At 42.7% G+C, this 17,790-nt stretch overlaps 1 protein-coding gene and 1 pseudogene across 3 annotated transcripts; both read left to right on the top strand.

Annotated features, from left to right (window-relative positions):
• Positions 1-81: 81 nt before the first annotated feature.
• On the top strand, positions 82-7,515 carry znf711 (zinc finger protein 711). 3 transcript variants are annotated; one of them, XM_056440157.1, is made up of 8 exons: positions 82-580; positions 1,706-1,792; positions 1,892-1,989; positions 2,517-3,440; positions 3,551-3,697; positions 3,837-4,016; positions 4,260-4,394; positions 4,492-7,515. In XM_056440157.1, exons 3-8 carry the CDS (start codon positions 1,911-1,913, stop codon positions 5,670-5,672), a joined length of 2,646 nt encoding a protein of 881 aa, XP_056296132.1. In that variant the 5' UTR covers positions 82-580; positions 1,706-1,792; positions 1,892-1,910; the 3' UTR covers positions 5,673-7,515. The 3 variants fall into 3 exon arrangements, with proteins under 3 accessions (XP_056296132.1, XP_056296133.1, XP_056296131.1); XM_056440158.1 differs by having other exon boundaries at positions 82-1,792; positions 1,904-1,989; XM_056440156.1 differs by having other exon boundaries at positions 82-1,792.
• A 6,209-nt stretch (positions 7,516-13,724) lies between these two features.
• Positions 13,725-14,722, top strand: LOC130210219 (uncharacterized; annotated as a pseudogene).
• Positions 14,723-17,790: the final 3,068 nt, after the last annotated feature.

The following is a 17,790-nucleotide window of genomic DNA, read 5'->3' as shown; positions in this document are numbered from 1 at the left end:
TTCTGTTTACTTTTTATACAATCCATGCATGCCGAGTTGTGGTCTGTTGACATTACGGGTCATTTATTCACACTGCAATCCATCTGCAGCACTAGCAGAAGCAGCAGTACGATCAGCATCTCCCGGATATTTCCTGGGTGCATGACCAAACGCCTCACAAATCTCGACTACCCCACCCCTTGTGACAAAATGGCCTACAGGCCTCATCCGTGCATACAAAGTCTTAGTGAAGTCTGCAACCACATTACAAAATATATCATTGATGTGAAACTGTTTGAATTATGTGTCTCAAACCCGGGCGTAGATATGTTCCTATTATGAGAAAGCTTGTGTTCATGTAACTGCTCTCTTATGCATGACGCAAATAGTAAGGGATCAGCGCTAAACGAGGCCACGCATTGTCTGTCCCCCGCCCTCCCTCTGCTTGTCGGGAAGCAAGCTGATTGGCCGAGGCCTAGCAAAGGGTGCCCGGGGATCCAAAACTGCAGGCCGCACTTAGCTTACCGTCAAAAATAAACAATAACAGACAAAACTGAGAAGGGGGAGAAACACCGATAGAGTCAGAAGACGACGCTATCAGGTAAAATTAATTTAAGTCGGTTAGAAAGGCATGCGGAATAAGACGCAAGGGTCTAGTCGGCCGTAGCGGGCCTCTTTCAGCCCTTTGGAAAAACAACATGGAAGATAATGCGGCACGAGCGGCTTCACCTAGCTTAGCATGCTAGCTAGCCGATCGGCCGACCGTCGTGACGCAAAACAGAGCGGCAATGCAAGATAAAGGATCAAATAAGGCATAGTGGGTTGTGGCTTGTGGTAATAGCTGTATTAGTGAATTAACGAAGAGATTGCTTTGGTTGTATAATATCGGTTGTTGCGTTCCTTGAATTAGCAGTTATGCTAAAACAAAATGGCGCTGACAGGAACAGCTCTAGCTCGCTTGCTAGTTAGCTCTGGTGGGTGGAGGGCGGTAGCCGCCTAAGTTTGCATTGCATAAGGTCTGCGGTACTTTCATTGGCGGCCATAAACTCGGAGCATGTGTAGTTTCATGCAGAGTCTCGAGTACGGTGTTGTTTTTAAACTAAAAAAGTGGCAGCACCGTATGACTTGCACCGTAATGCAATATATCCATGGGACCGTTATCGTCACTGCAGATATTTGCAGGCAGTTACATATTTGGCTCATTTGGAGCTGTCATGTGACGGCAATGCACATCCTCTCCTAAAAACATGCAGGACTCATCTTTTAGGAGCAATCAGACCCGCTGTCTGCGAGCTCATCCTCCTGCACACTGAGCGGGACAGCTCTTTGTCTCGGCTGGGCTGCAGCCATCAGACTCAACCAGCTCCAGGTGTCTGGCTATATATCCTCAGGTTGAAGCTGCCTGTAGTACTCTTCATAAGCAATGGATGGAGCCACTGGTCAACAACAAAACTGCCCCCATTCTCAGTGGCAACGGACAGAGTTCTTCTGCCTTGTGTTTGAAGGTTTCTCATACAGAGACCACTATTTATGGTGGCACCAGTGTCCTTATTATAAACCTGAGCCTCTGTAGAAATTCTGTGTGTAGTAATGGTTCTACAACACTTAAGTGTTGTAGAACTATTACTACACACAGAAGTCAAGTTGCAAGAAGTCACAACCTAACTTCTCTCTCATGCAGTGCAATGCTTAAGAGTAAAAAAAATATTTTTGTTTTCTTTGTCAGGGGGATTTATTATTTTACCTTGATGGAATGAAGGACATCAACTATCCTATTGGTTGTATTCCAAGGGTTTTGTCATCAAATGTGACGGTATGTATTCAATACCGGCTTTTTTAGATGGTGCTTGACCTTTCAGTAATGCACAAAGGTCAAGAAACCGGTTAACACAGTGTACACTCCAATTTTCAGTATTTTCCACAGTGAAGACATGGATCAAGGAGGAGGGGTGTTGGAGCTGCACACTCAGGAGCTCAAGATGCCCCACGCTATGATCATGCAAGATTTTGGTAGGTGGTAAAATGGGAGACGGCGAACCAATAATCTCACTACAAAATGTATTCCAAGATACATTACCCCACAAGTAAAGCTAAAGCTTACAGGTCATACATACAAACTGTAAATGCCTAAAAGCATGTAATCACTGTATACCATGATGAGAGACACACGCCTACACCGTCACAGCTGCCAAGTTGACAGTGTAAATGCCATTTAACTGAATCATCTACCTAAATAATAAAGTCACAGTGACATAAAAAGGTCAGTCTGACATTCAGTATATTTTGTATAGCCCAACATTACAAGTTTGCCTGAGAGGGCTTTATAATCCGTACACATACGCCATCCCTGTCCCAGGACCTCACATCTTCACAGCATACAAACAACATTAAAATGAAACGCCTTCACAAACATTTGTTACGCTTTTCAAATACGTTTGCTGTAGCTAGAATGTGCAAAAACTGTTTTTAGCATTACTTTTCAGTTTGTTTCTTGAAACTCTTTGTCATACACCTTGCTCTGTGTCTTGTGTTTACAGTTGCAGGAATGGGGGGTCTGGCTCACATTGATGGCGAGCACATTGTGGTGTCTGTGCCCGAGGGTATGCTTCTCTCTGATGTGATGACGGACGAGGGCATCCTCCTGGAGCACGAACTTGAGGTGGAAGGCCTAGAGACTCAGGTGGTTCAAGGCATAGAGACTGAGGTGGTCGAAGAACTGGAGACTGAGGTGGTGGACAGCTTACATGCAGATGTTCACTGCTTGGAGGCAGAAGTGGTGGATGAGCTACAGACACAGGTGGTTGAGCTGGAGGCTCATATTGTCGAAGACCTAGAGGGTGAGGTGGAAGTGGTGGGTCTGGAGGCGCATGTGGTGGAGGGCCTGGTAACTGAGGTGGATGTTGAGGACCTAGAAGCTCACGTTGTCGAGGGCCTTGAGGAAGAGGTGGAAGTGGAAGGTTTGGAAGCTGAGGTTGTTGATGGCCTGGAGATAGACGTTGAAAGTATGCAGTCTCAGGGCGTAGAAGCCCATGAAATGACCACTGAAGACATGGTGTCCTCGGAACACAGTGTGATCATGCCTGAGAATATTCTGGGCACAGAGGTTGCAATAGAGGAAGATCTGGACCCCCATCATCATCACCATCATCACCACCACCATCATCATCATCATGTCCTAACTTCAGACCTCATCCAGGACTCAAACCACCACCATGATAACATGCCAGACCAGGTGTTTGTGGCGAGGCTACTGTCTGAGCACCAGGACAACACTTTGGACCACCAGCTTGTGTCAGAAGGCTTAATGGTGACCGAGGCCAACTCCGAGACCATAATCCACCAACAACTGCCAGCTGAGGCTGTTCACCTGCAGACAGATGACGAGGAGGAGGAGGAGGAGGAGGAAGATGACGATGATGATGATGCAAGAAGCAGCTCTGAGGATTACCTCATGATCTCCTGTAAGACAGCTTGCCATATGATAACTTATAGTAATACAAATTATTCTCATGCAATGCCATGTTTTATTATTGCTAATTTTTGATAACTGTGGCTATTTATGTTGCTTTAGTGGATGAGGTGGGAGAGAAGCTGGACATAGGAGATACTCCCCTGGAGATCAGCACTGAGGTAATGGACGACAAGGAATGTAAAGAGGAGGACGGCTCCGAGGTCATCAAAGTCTACATTTTCAAAGCTGAAGCGGATGACGATTTAGGCAAGTGACTTTAAGTATAATCATTTAAATAATTTCAGTAGATGCCGCTCTTCTAACCCATTTAGACTAGATGCAACTAATGCGTTACAATGAATGAAGTTCATGGCTTTGATTCCATTGTCATGTTCTCTCTTTCCAGGTGGAACAGAGGTAATAACTGAGGATGATTACCAAAACGGCCATCCTGACCTGGAAGCTGCATCATCAGGCAGACTGGGAGTTGGCCGTGACAAGATGGTCTACATGGCAGTCAAGAACCATCCAAAAGAAGAAGAGGACGATGAGGACGACAGTGATGAAGATGAGGATGATGACATTAGTATGTTCCTTAATGCCCTTCAGTCTTTGACTGTTGGAAGGAGATCAGGGGGCTGCTGTACAGCATTCTTTGATTTACTCAACAACAAAACATTGTTGTCTGTCTGGGTAGTTAGTACAGCAGATGTCATGGCTTGAAATATAAAACATGTACATGGCAGTGGCATGAAGCATATTTTCAAATACATTTTAGCATGAGTAGAGTCTTTTATCCTGCCAATAATTTAATCTGAACTGTCTGCAGGTAATACCATTGATCAGGTGAAGAATGGAGCTGCTACACCATATCTTCAAATCCGAGAGGGGCTGGGTGCCAACCGTGTCCTCAAACCCAAAGCTAAGAAAAAGAGGAAAGGCGATACACGACAGTGTCAGACTGGTATGAACAGCATACAGTTCATGGATGTTAAAATCTTCATGATTTGATAAATTAACATTTTTAAAAGGTTAACAGCATTTTCAACCATCTCTTTCAGCTGTTATAATTGGACCAGACGGTATGCCTTTGACAGTCTACCCCTGCCACTTGTGTGGAAAGAAATTTCGCTCAAGAGGCTTCCTCAAATGCCACATGAAGAACCACCCGGACCACCTGCTTAAAAAGAAGTACCAATGTACAGACTGCGACTTTACCACCAACAAGAAGGTCAGTTTCCATAATCACTTGGAGAGTCACAAGCTGCTGAGTCACAACAATGAGCGCTCTTCAGAATACAGCGAGTACACACGCCGCTACCACGAGTCCAGCCCCCTGGGCTCTGATAAGCTGATCGTCAAGGACCGAGAGCCCAAACTGCATCACTGCAAGTACTGCGATTATGAGACGGCTGAACAAGGCCTACTAAACCGTCACCTGCTGGCTGTACACAGCAAGAACTTTGCACATGTGTGTGTCGAGTGCGCCAAAGGCTTCCGCCATCCATCGGAGCTTAAGAAGCACATGCGGACCCACACAGGGGAGAAGCCCTACCACTGCCCGCACTGCGAGTTCCGCTGTGCAGATCAGTCCAACCTTAAGACTCACATAAAGAGCAAGCACGGCGCAGATCTGCCTTTCAAGTGCAGTCACTGTCCCCAAGCTTACGCTGATGCACGGGAACTCCAACGTCATATCGAGATGGTGCAAGGCCACAAGACCCATCAGTGTCCACACTGTGAGCACAAGAGCACAAACTCCAGTGACCTGAAACGACACATCATCTCTGTTCACACCAAGGACTTCCCCCATCAATGTGATGTGTGTGAGAAAGGCTTTCACAGGCCTTCGGAGTTGAAAAAACACGCAGAGACACACAAGGGCAACAAGGTGCACCAGTGCCGTCATTGTAACTTCAACGCTTCCGACACCTTCACTTTGAGTCGCCATATCCTGTCCTTGCATACAAAGGACCTCCCCTTTAAGTGCAAGCGCTGCCGGCGAGGCTTCCGGCAGCCCGCTGAGCTGAAGAAGCACATGAAGACGCACAGCGGTAGAAAAGTTTATCAGTGCCAGTATTGTGAGTATAACAGTACGGACGCTTCTGGCTTCAAGCGCCATGTCATCTCCATTCACACCAAGGACTACCCGCACCGCTGCGACTACTGCACCAAGGGCTTTAGGAGGCCCTCGGAGAAAAGCCAGCACATAGCCAGGCATCACAAAGACATGTTGATGTGATGCCATTGGGCCACAAACACACTCCTTTTTCCTGACTAAATCTGTGTCACAAACCCAGAGGTAAATTTTAGTGTATTAACAAAAAAATGACGCCGATGCTGTTAATGAAGACGACACCATTATAATTGCCGTTGTGTGTTCTGTGATGTTATGGGTGTAAACCCCCTCCCCCAGGGGTAATGCAAGAACACGTTTTAGATGGGGGGTGAAGACTAAAAATAGACAGTGTGTACTCTGAGTGGGACACCTGTAAATTGTGTTTTGTTTTGTTGCAGAAAATCACATATGAACATATATTCAGGGTCTCAAATGTCTATATTTTTATACCCACTCAGCTGAAATGCTGCAAGATGATGACTGTGTCCTGTAAAACAGAAAGTGGTGCTTTGTGAACGTCATGCCAGTTCTTCAGATGATGTGAAATGAGCACCAGAGAAGTTTACCTCCATAGTACCAACTAGTATCTCTTTTCCCTATCAACCAGCTTTTATCCTGACATTTGTTTTCAATGCTATCTGGTTTTTAGGGGTTGGCCCATTCTTGAGTTCATAAATGGTTTTGAGTGATGTTGACGCATTACGCACCTTAAAAAGATCTTTTATAAATCAAACTGTTTAACTTCCATCATTTTGGATTTTCCTGCCAGGTCTGAACACTTGGAGTTCTATTAAATTAATCATGTATAATATAGACTGTGTTCTGTTCAATATGTCTTAGAAGTTAGATCAGAAACCTTTTCTGATCAGTTCAGCAGTGTCCAATGACGATAAATGGTGCGGTTGGTATGTTAATAGGAAACAAAATCCCTTTTGTGTACACAGTACATTTCTGACTCAGATGGCTACTATTGTATCTGCTATGGGGGCGGCTGTAGCTCAGTGGGGTAAGAGGGCCGTCCTGCAACCGCAAGGCTGTGGGTTCGATCCCCGCTCTCCCCATTAGTTGCAAGTCGAAGTGTCCTTGAGCAAGGCACTGAACCCCCAGTTGCTTCCCGGGCGCATCACTGCAGCCCACTGCTCCTTAAAAACTAAGGATGGGTTAAATGCAGAGAACTAATTTCCCCTTGGGGATTAATAAAAGTGTATATTTATTTATTTTATGATGGTGGTGAAAGTTCACAGGTGTATTAGTCTATGAACTTGACAGATGGTTGGCTTTGCGACTCCCACTGTAAGTTGGATATGTGTAATGTTACCTATGGCACAGGTGTGCTTGATCAGTTAACAATTTGATTGCAATCATGCCGTACATCTGTTGGTCTTCACCCCTTAAACACTGATGAACACAGCCAATCCCAAAACAAGTGATTTTTTAACTCAAACATGCTGTATCAATACCTTTCTCTCTGAGATTGTGCATTTGAGTCAGTAGAAAGCACTTTAATTATTTGTTATATATATTTTAATTACGTGTGTGTACATATATATATATAGATATAGACATATCGGTGTATATATATATCATGTGTATATATATCATATATGTATGTGTATATATATATATAAACAGAAAGCCTAGATAATAAACAACTACAGAGTTTTGCAAGTTGGTAAAGATTATTATCTCAAGCACGATCCATTACTTCATCAGAACTGAATTCACATTGAAGTGGTCAACCATTTATTGTTTTATTCTATGGAAAAGTAATCTGGTTTTGTGTTTTGTTTGTGTTCACTAACACGTTTACCAGACCCTTGTCCTGCAGTCCTAAATAATCAGCCCAATCCCAAACATTGGATTATTCCCTTGAAGTCATTGGTCAGAATTAATCTTTAAAGTATGCACATATGCTGTCTCCATGAAATTCATTATGGTATATATTAAAAATCCCCCGCATTATGTATACCGTAGTCTATATTTTCTTTCAGTCTGATTGTGGATAAACTACTGGTGGGGTAAAATATACAATTATCTTTTTACGCAAACAGGAATTATCTTTCCATGACATCGTAAAGACCCAGTCAGTATCACCATTTAACACAGGTATATGTACAGGACTGTCTCAGAAAATTAGAATATTGTGATAAAGTTCTTTATTTTCTGTAATGCAATTAAAAAAACAAAAATGTCATGCATTCTGGATTCATTACAAATCAACTAAAATATTGCAAGCCTTTTATTCTTTTAATATTGCTGATTATGGCTTACAGCTTAAGAAAACTCTAAAATCCTATCTCATAAAATTGTAATATTTCCTCAGACCAAGTAAAAAAAAAGATTTATAACAGCTGAGTGTTTGTCAAGGCTCAGGAAACCCTTGCAGGTGTTTCGAGTTAATTAGACAATTCAAGTGATTTGTTTAATACCCTACTAGTATACTTTTTCATGATATTCTAATATTTAGAGATAGGATATTTGAGTTTTCTTAAGCTGTAAGCCATAATCAGCAATAAATCAGAATAAAAGGCTTGCAATATTTCAGTTGATTTGTAATGAATCCAGAATGCATGACATTTTTGTTTTTTTAATTGCATTACAGAAAATAAAGAACTTCATCACAATATTCTAATTTTCTGAGACAGTCCTGTATATATAAAAGGCGGTTGTTTATAGTAAATCTGTATTTCGTTGAAGAGTTGTCAAGTGTGATTTTACATTTGTATCACCGATTGTTCTCAAATTCACCTGAGAGGAAGGGACTTCATTCATATAAAATTATTACAGACATTGTTATTTCATTTAGTAGATTTATAAGCCGATAAAGTTGGACATCATGCGGAATTATAGTTTAGACACATTTGATTGACTTCCATGCTCGTTAGTACATCTTGACCAGTGAAATTCTCCAGGCAGATAAAAATGAAGCACCCATCTCTCAATCGTCCTGTTTGGGAAGTTAAAAAATTTGCTTTTTCTACAACTGCTTCAGCAAGGCTGCTTATTTTGTAATACCTGGATTGAGCATTTTAGTTGTCGCAGTAAGTTCATCAGTTCTGAGCACAGCCACAGACCACACATTTGTTGTGACGACAACTTTAGTCAACCTGAGAAGTGGAATATGGCAGCCAACAAGCTGTTTGTTCGTTCAAAATTCCGCTTTATCACCATCATAAAGTATATATCATCTCATCCTCCAACACATCTGTGCACAAATGTAGGATTTAGTGTGTGAGGAGGCTGAGCTGTACAACCAAAATATTAGTACTATCCCAGCAGACAGTTTAGTTTTCCACTTTATTTGCCAAAGGGTGAGATTGATACTAAAATCTTAAAGATTCCACAGGTGGAAAAACTAAAGCGTGTTTCCACTTTGACTTTAACTCCTTTTTTCCAAATGCAATGATACATTAAGAGCAGTCCAACCCAACAAGTAGATGCAATACATACACAAGTGGAGGTCTTTCAAGTGGCTGAAAGAGAGACTAGACTAGAGCCTCACTAGCTTTGCAAAAGCAACAGTCCATACTCTTCTCACGGAGAGCTGTCACAGATGCACCGCTCTCGAGTCTGCTCTGGGTCTTACATGCACATGAGTGAGTTTCAGCCAATTTTCGGAGGACCTCATACTCGTTCTGTCATAGCTCTGCTTATCAGTCTGGTTGTTGATGTCTCCGTCCCACAGGACAACATTTGTTTAAAATAAAACATTAGTTTTTTATTTTATGTTTTCTTTCTTATGGTAGTGTGTTAAGAAAGGTGCAAATATGTACAGTTTTGGATACAGTATTAAATTACAGATAGTAATAATGTCAGCCAATAATATATGTATATTATATATATGTGGCAAAGCAGTGGTAGGACCCTCAAACTATAGCATCATTATTTGATGTTATCATTTACACCTTTTCCTAATGTGAAATGACAAAATGTCTTCAGTAAAAAAAAGAATTGGAAAATTTTAAAACTTCATTGATTACAAAAAGTAACATCTACAAACCACACATTTATTTAATTAGATAATATATTGACCCCTGGTTGCCATTTGATTGTACTCTCTTCAAATTCGGACAGGGCTGGTAATAGCGATGAAAAATGTCAGTAAGAGAAAATGCTGAGTAATGTGGAACCACATTTTAAAAGTTGTCTATATTTTATGTTTAATAGGAAGGATAAGATTGATTACTGCGGTCAAGCCAGCCTCCACTTCGAAAAACAGTCAAGCCAGCCCGCCCGATTTTTTTCATTACACATATATATACCAGGCATTACGTTACGAGTGTGTGAAAACTGTCTTCAAAATAAGAGCAAACTTCTGGTGAACGTGATATGACGAAATGCACCTATAAATACAGATATAGTGATAGATTAAACTAAATGAATGGTTGAAAAATCATGAATTGCATGAATGATGAATCCATGAAATGAAAGTAGGTACAAATTCCAATATTGGGACATTCTGATTTAGAATTTCAAAATAAAAGATATAGAAAATTAGATTCATGCGGAAATGTCTATCTAATTTCAGAATAGATTTAGAACGAAATGGTTCATAGTTACAACATAATTTCTAGTTATTGGTGACCTCTGCTAGGCCCATGATCAATTGCATGTTATATTACTGTACAAATTGTCAGAAAGTTAAAGTCAGCTAAAACTAAATATTAATATTTTTCTGATATTTGGATTTTCTTTAAATTAGATCATTACACATCTTAACAAAAATGACACTGCAATCTTGTTATTTGCCTAATTTTAGATTAGAAAGGAAATAACCCATAGTTACATAATCTGTAACAGTTTAGCTCCACACCTTCCTTTTATTAGTTGTTTTCATCCTGTCTAGCTGTTTCACTAACTATCATGTCGTTCCAGATCCTGCTTCCCATCTCGTCGGTCCAACTCCCTTCATCTGTTCTCTGACCTGCCTCTGATCAATCCCTAGTCAATCCCTCCTTCCCTTCACCTGGTCATCATGCCCATCTCACCTGTTGCCCATTCCCTCATTAGTCCCTGTCTACTTAGGGCCCCTCACTTGCACTTGTCCTCTGCCAGATTGTCTTGTGTTCTCCAACCCAAGCCCTCTAGTGTTTAAGATTAACTTTATCTACTTCTGCTAGTTTTGTTCCCGTTGGAACATGTTTATTTGCATTTCAGTCTCCCGATTCGTGCTATTTGGCTTAATTCTAAACGTCCCTTGACAATAATCCCACTTATTACGCGTCGACTATGCATAATAAGTGAGAATACAGAAATTCTGATGTTTGATTTAAAAATGAAAGCCCGTCAAAATGTCCTTTATGAGCTGACTTCAAATAAATTCATGAGGCAAGTTATGTCTAACTTCAGATTCGATTAGAAAGAAAACAGTATATTGTCACAAACTATCAACTTTTCCAGGACATTTAATTTAGTTTTTTAATGGAATGCCATAGTGAGTATACTGCTTCATTCTTTTTGTTTAGTTGTCACATTACTCTGACCCAAATAAGAAGTATTTTAATATCTTATCTTAATGTGATAATTTATGTTTCAGAAACCTAAAACGTTTTAGTGGTATCTAATTGTTATGTTTTCGAGCATTCTTACAATGTTCTTCTTTGTGTTTCCTAAAACACTACAGAATCACACTAAAGTAATTATTTAGTACATTTTGAATATATAGTTTCATAGATGGATATCTTTTTTCTGGAAATTAAGGGCGCAAACTGCAGCTCCTGCTGCCTGCCTTGGCTCTATTCAGGCCTTCAGTGTCCATGTTGAGGCATTCTTTATGGAACCATTTCTGGCATGTGTCACATTGGATATAGAAAATAACAAGTTAGGCATCAGACATAAGTATGCGTTTAACAAACGTTTTACATTACGCCACATTATGTATTCATTTTAACTTTAGTAAGAAAGAAGATATCTAGTTCACTGACAATCTGTCGATGTATCAAAATACACAACTTTACGGATTCGAAGTTCTACACTTTTCTTTCTCTTGTCATGGCAACATGTTACCCTACCAGGTGTTAAGTCTCAATAAGCAGAAATAATTAATATTGAGAAACTAAAACTTATCTTTAAAGTATTTATTCTTGAAAGAAGAGGCTCAATTCAATTCAGTTTATTTTGTATAGCCCATTCTCACAAATTACAAATTTGCCTCAGAGTGCTTTACAATCTGTACATATAGACATCCCTCTCCCAGAACCTCACATCGGATCAGGAAAAAATCCCAAAGAACCCTTTCACGGGGAAAAAAATGGAAGAAACCTTCAGGAGTATGTCTGCAAGTGTGCATTTCTACATGTGAGGCGAGACTACTACTTGGATCCTGGCTAAGTATCTTCTTTAAATTAGTTTTATCTGCTAAGGCACTGTTGTATTTGTTGTTTGAAACTGCTAGATTGTTAGTCTGTACTGTTTTAGGATTTATCCTGGTGGAGAGTTGTTTCCTATCACCTGTATCTCCAGTGATTGGGGGAGTGCTCAGCTCCTGTTGTTGTTGAGGCCACCTGGTTTCAATTGACAGTCATTTGAATACCGACAGACTAGGGGAGGTCCTAACACAGCTGGAGGTAATTAGCGGGCAATTAGCGGGTCCATAACCGGATCAGTTCTTTAGCGTCAGCGTGACTCATTGGACGAAGACTCGGAGGATAAAGACATAAGGAGTCTTTCGTTGGAGTCTTCGGGGGTGGCTGAGTATTACACCGTTTGCTTTCCACACCTGTCCGTATTTCAACTCGTAGATACTATAGGACTCGTTCATTCATGTACCGAAACCCTACTCTGTTATCTTTCCTACCCGTTCTACACACACCCAGCACCTTGTCACAGGAGGCCTCTGGAACTGTCAGTCAGCCAACCGCAATGTCGATTTCATCTCTGGCTTCGCCATCGAGCAGTCACTTGACTTCCTGGCTCTCACTGAGACCTGGATCACACCAGACAACACGTATACCCCGGCTGCTCTCTTCTCTGCCTTCTCCTTCAGCCACACATCCAGACCCTCTGGTCGGGGTGGAGGTTCAGGTTTACTCATCTCACCCAAATGGTGTTTATCTCTCTCCCCGCTTCCACTTTTTACCCCACTGACTTTTGAGTTTCATGCTGTAACAGTTACTCATCTGGTTCAGCTAAACATTGTTGTTCTTTACCGTCCCCTTGGTTCTTTGGGAGATTTCTTGGAAGAGCTAGACGTCCTTCTGTTGAACTTCTTGGAAAACGGCCCCCCGCTCATCCTTCTGGGTGATTTGAACATCCAGACAGAGAAATCATGTGATCTATTACGCTTACTGTCTTCCTTTGACCTCTAACTCAGTCCCTCCCCTCCTACTAACAAAGCCGGCAACCACCTTGACTACATTTTCACTAGTCTTCTCCGGCTCCGTGGTTGTCTGACTCGGTGCGTGCCGAATGAGTCACCTTGTGAGCGACGGAAAGGAAATGGCGAAAATCGAATCAAGCGGACGACCTGCTCTTCTAGCAATCTCTTCTCTCCTCATTCTCTGCCTCTATCTCTGCAGCCAAAAGCTCTTTCTACCTAACCAAAATTCAGTCTTCCTTCTCTAACCCCAAAAAACTCCTCCTTCCACCCTTCTGCCGAGCCACGTTGTCGACTACTTTACAAACAAGATAGATGACATACGCTCCTTTAATAACCCATCTTCTATCACTCCATCACCACCAACGTCTTCTTCGTCCCCCTCTCTTTCCTCTTTCACCCCCTATCTCCTAATCAAGTTCTTAGCTTGGTGACCTCCGCTCGACTGACCACCTGCCCCCTTGACCCTGTCCCGTCTCACATCCTTCAGGCTATTGCTCCTGACCTTCTTATCTTTCTCACCCATCTTGTTAACAGCTCCCTCTCAACTAGCTGTTTCCCTAACTCTCTGAAGGAGGCGAGAGTCAACCTTCTCCTGAAGAAACCCCCCCCTCGACCCGTCTGAAGTCAACAACTACCGACCGGTCTCTCTTCTTCCTTTTCTTTCCAAAACTCTGGAGCGAGCTATCTTTAACCAAGTGTCCTCCTATCTCCACAGCAACAACCTTCTTGACCCTCACCAGTCTGGATTCAAGGCCGGACACTCAACAGAGACTGCCCTCCTTGCTGTCTCTAAGCAGCTTCACTCTGCTAGCTCAGAAGCCTCTCTCTCCTCTGTCCTTATCCTTCTAGACCTTTCTGCAGCATTTGACACAGTGAACCACCAGATCCTTATTTCTTCCCTTCAGGACCTGGGGATCTCAGGCACTGCACTCTCCCTTTTCTCATCCTACCTCAACGACCGCACTTACCGGGTAACTTAGAGAGGATCTGTGTCTGATCCTTGTCCTCTCACTACTGGGGTTCCTCAAGGCTCCGTCCTGGGTCCCCTCCTCTTCTCTCTGTACACTAATTATCTCGGCTCTGTCCTTCGTTCGCATGGCTTCTCCTACCATAGCTTTGCTGATGACACCCAACTGATCCTCTCGTTTCCATCGTCCGAAACACAGGTAGCGGCGCGAATCTCTGCCTGTCTGACTGACATCTCTCAGTGGATGTCTGCACACCACCTGAAAATCAACCCTGACAAGACCGAGCTACTATTCCTTCCAGGGAAAGGCTCCCCCACCCATGACCTGACTACCACCTTCAACAGCTCTGTGTTGGCCCCTACCCTGACTGCCAGGAACCTCGGGGTGACACTAGTCAGTCAACTCTCCCTGACGGCCAACATCACTGCGACAGCGTGTTCCTGTAGGTACATGCTGCACAACATCAGGAGAATACGTCCTCTTCTTACTCAGAAGGCGGCACAGGTTCTGGTCCAGGCTCTGGTCATTTCACGCCTTGACTACTGCAACTCCCTCCTGGCAGGTCTACCTGCTCAGGCCATCCGACCTCTGCAGCTCATCCAGAATGCTGCTGCTCGACTGGTCTTCAGCCTCCCGAAATTCACCCACACCACTCTGCTCCTCCGCTCTCTTCACTGGCTGCCCGCATCCGCTTCAAAACATTGGTTCTTGCGTACCGTGCTACGAACGGATCGGGCCCCGTCTACATCCGGGATATGGTCAAACCGTACACCCCGGCATGTTCGCTCCGCTCGGCAACAGCCAATCGACTTGTAAATCCTTCACTTCGAGCTAATCACTCGAAATTCAGACTGTTTGCTGTCGTTGCTCCTCAGTGGTGGAATGAGCTCCCCACTGACATCAGAAAGAGGAGTGGGCGGGGCATCAGCAGCGCCATGGCATCAGACCCAGCCAGGTCCAATGGACCCTATAAAACGTGAAGTCACAAGGACTCCAGAGAGAAGGCAGAGTTAATAATGTGCAATTGAGAGATGAAAATGCATCCATAAGTAGAGAAAACGTCCCCCAGCAGCTTATTAGCCTACAGCAGCATATCTGGGGGCTGGACCAGAGCCAACTATAAGACTATCGAAGAGGAAAGTCTTAAGTCTACTCTTAAATGAGGTGACTGTGTCTGCCTCCCGGACTGATGGTGGAAACTGGTTCCATAAAAGAGGAGCTTGATAACTGAAGGTTCTGGCTCCCATCCTATTTTTTAAGACTAAGAACCAAAAGTAGCGCAGTAGTGATAATAGTAGTCGCAATAGTGAGCGCAGCTCTCTAGTGGGGCAATATGGTACTACAAGCTCTTTAAGATATGATGGAGCATCACCCATCAAGGCTTTGTATGTGAGGAGAATAATTTTAAATGTGATTCTTGGTTTTACGGGGAGCCAGTGCAGAGCAGCTAAAGGAGTTGAAGGACAAGTCCCGATCAAAGATAACGCCGAGATTCTTTACAGCCAGGATGCCAGGGCAATGCCATCTACAGAAACCACATCACCAGATAATTGATCTCTGAGGTGTTTATGGAATGTTTCCTGATAATCTCGACCAAAGGAAGCATATATAAGGTAAATAAAATCCTGAACTCCTCAAATAAACTATTATGATGTAAAAAAATCACACAACTGATTTGCGACCACTTTCTCAAGGATCTTAGAGAGGAAGGGGAGGTTAGAGATCGGTCTGTAGTTAGCCAACACCTCTGGATCCAGAGTGGGCTTCTTCAGGAAAGGTTTAATTAGGCAGCTGCAATCTTCCTTGCTCGCTTCAGGGTCCTGGAAGCAGGTAAGTCCTGGAGGGACGGCAGATTGCAGCAGATCACCCTCATAGCAGAGCGGATGATGCGTTGCAGTCTGGCCTTGTCCTTGGCAGTGGCTGCAGCGTACCAGACGTTGATGGAGTAGCAGAGGATGGACTCGATGATGGCAGTGTAGAAGTGCACCATCATGGTCTTTGGCAGGTTGAATTCAGCTGCATCCTCTGCTGTGCCTTTTTCGTGATGGAGCTGATGTTCAGCTCCCACTTGAGGTCCTGTTATTTAGCTGACTTTAACTTGAATTCTCTGACAATCTGTGCAGTAATATCTCATGAAAATAATCATGGACCTAGCGGAGGTCATCAATAACTAGAATGCAGTGTCATTTCTGTCAAGACTTGTAATGATCTGCTTTGAATAAATGTCAAATATTTGAAAAATATTAATAATATTTATTTTTAGTTTGTTTTAACTTTAATTTCCTAACAATCCGTACAGTAATATCTCATGAAAATAATCATGGGCCTAGCGGAGGTCACCAATAACAAGTCTGCAGTGTCATTTCTGTCAAGACTTGTAATGATCTGCTTTAAAGAAAATTCAAATATTAGAAACATATTAACAATATTTATTTTTAGCCAAATTTAACTTGCATTTCCTGACAATACATACAGTAATATCTTCTGAAAATAATCAGGAGCATAGCAGAGGTCACCAATAACTAGAATGCTGCTTTAACGAAATGTCAAATATTGGAACAATATTAATATTATTTTCTTCATGACGTGCTTTCATTTAGAAACCAATGGTCAGAATGTCTTGATTGTCTCTGGGCGACGCCTTGAGGTGCTCTACTATGAATCAGAAGTGAAATTTGTTTGCAACTATTCACCATTTCGTTCTAAATCTATTCTGAATTTAGACACATTTGCGCATGAATGTGATTTTCTATATCTTTTAATTTGACATTCTAAATCAGAATATCGCAATATTGGAATAATTACCTTCTTTCATTTCTTTAATTCATCATTCATACAATTCATGATTTTTCAACCATTCATTTAGTTTAATCTATCACCATCTGTATTTAAAGGCGTATTTCGTCAAATCACGTTCACCGGAAGTTTGCTCTTATTTTGAAGACAGTTTTCACACGCTCGTACCGTAATGCCTGGTATATACGTGTACTGAAAAAAATCCGGCGGGCTGGCTTGACTGTTTTTCGAAGTGGAGGCTGGCTTGACCGCAGTGATTGATTTGGGAGGGGCCTTGGAGGAGGAGGAGGAAACAAACTGAATTATTCCATGGTTTGGGTGTGATCATAGAAAAAGAGCAAAAGCAACGGTGGAGTAAATGGATTTTATTCAAAAGTTTGGAGTGTGTGTGGGGGCTGCTGAGGCAAGGCGGCCTTCCAGGTTAAATGTCCACTTTAATTTCATGTGTGTTGTTCATCATTCAGAGTGACTGCTGTCGATTAAATAAACAACTTCATCCTCTTCACGGAGGCTCACAGGGTTTTGGCTCCTCCTACACACTGACACCGAGTTGAGATGTGTTGCAGCCGTGTCTTATTGCGCCTCCATGTGATACCTCCCACTGAGGAAAATGAGGCTGTCCAGATGAATTCACATGGACACTGCAAACACCAAAAATATGCAACCGCCTGTTCACTAACAAAGACCACGCTAATAGTGATATGAGTTTACAGAATGAAGGGATGATTATCGGCCGGAACGAGAAGGGTAGAGGGGTCGTAAAGAGCGGGTTGGAGGGGTGCGATTGGAGACTGCTGGCTTCTGGTGGTTAGAGGGAACGGCGGGGGTGGAGACTTGTGGGTGGAGGCTGTCTCTTCTGAAGCTCTGGCGGTGCAGAGTCCCCCATTGTTCCTGTAGTCCTGAAGGAGAGAAATAGGAAGACAAGAATGGGGTTGGGAGGGAGGGATGTCGGAGCTGAGACGAAGAGGGAGTGAACAGGTTCGACGTGCTTAAGTACTGAGGGCTCGGATGATTGGCTGAGTATGGGGCGTGGCCTTCGATCCGAACTATGTTTATAAAACACCATTTAATTGTTTGTGGATTGCACCAAATATCTCAGAAATCACTAACTATTGTAGTTGTCAGCAGGAACCACAGAGATCAATATGCAGACGTAACC

The sequence above is a fragment of the Pseudoliparis swirei genome, chromosome 19 (genome assembly GCF_029220125.1).
Source record: "Pseudoliparis swirei isolate HS2019 ecotype Mariana Trench chromosome 19, NWPU_hadal_v1, whole genome shotgun sequence".
NCBI lineage: Eukaryota > Metazoa > Chordata > Actinopteri > Perciformes > Liparidae > Pseudoliparis > Pseudoliparis swirei.
Note: the sequence above shows the minus strand (reverse complement) of the source record. Positions and strands in the feature narration are given on the sequence as shown.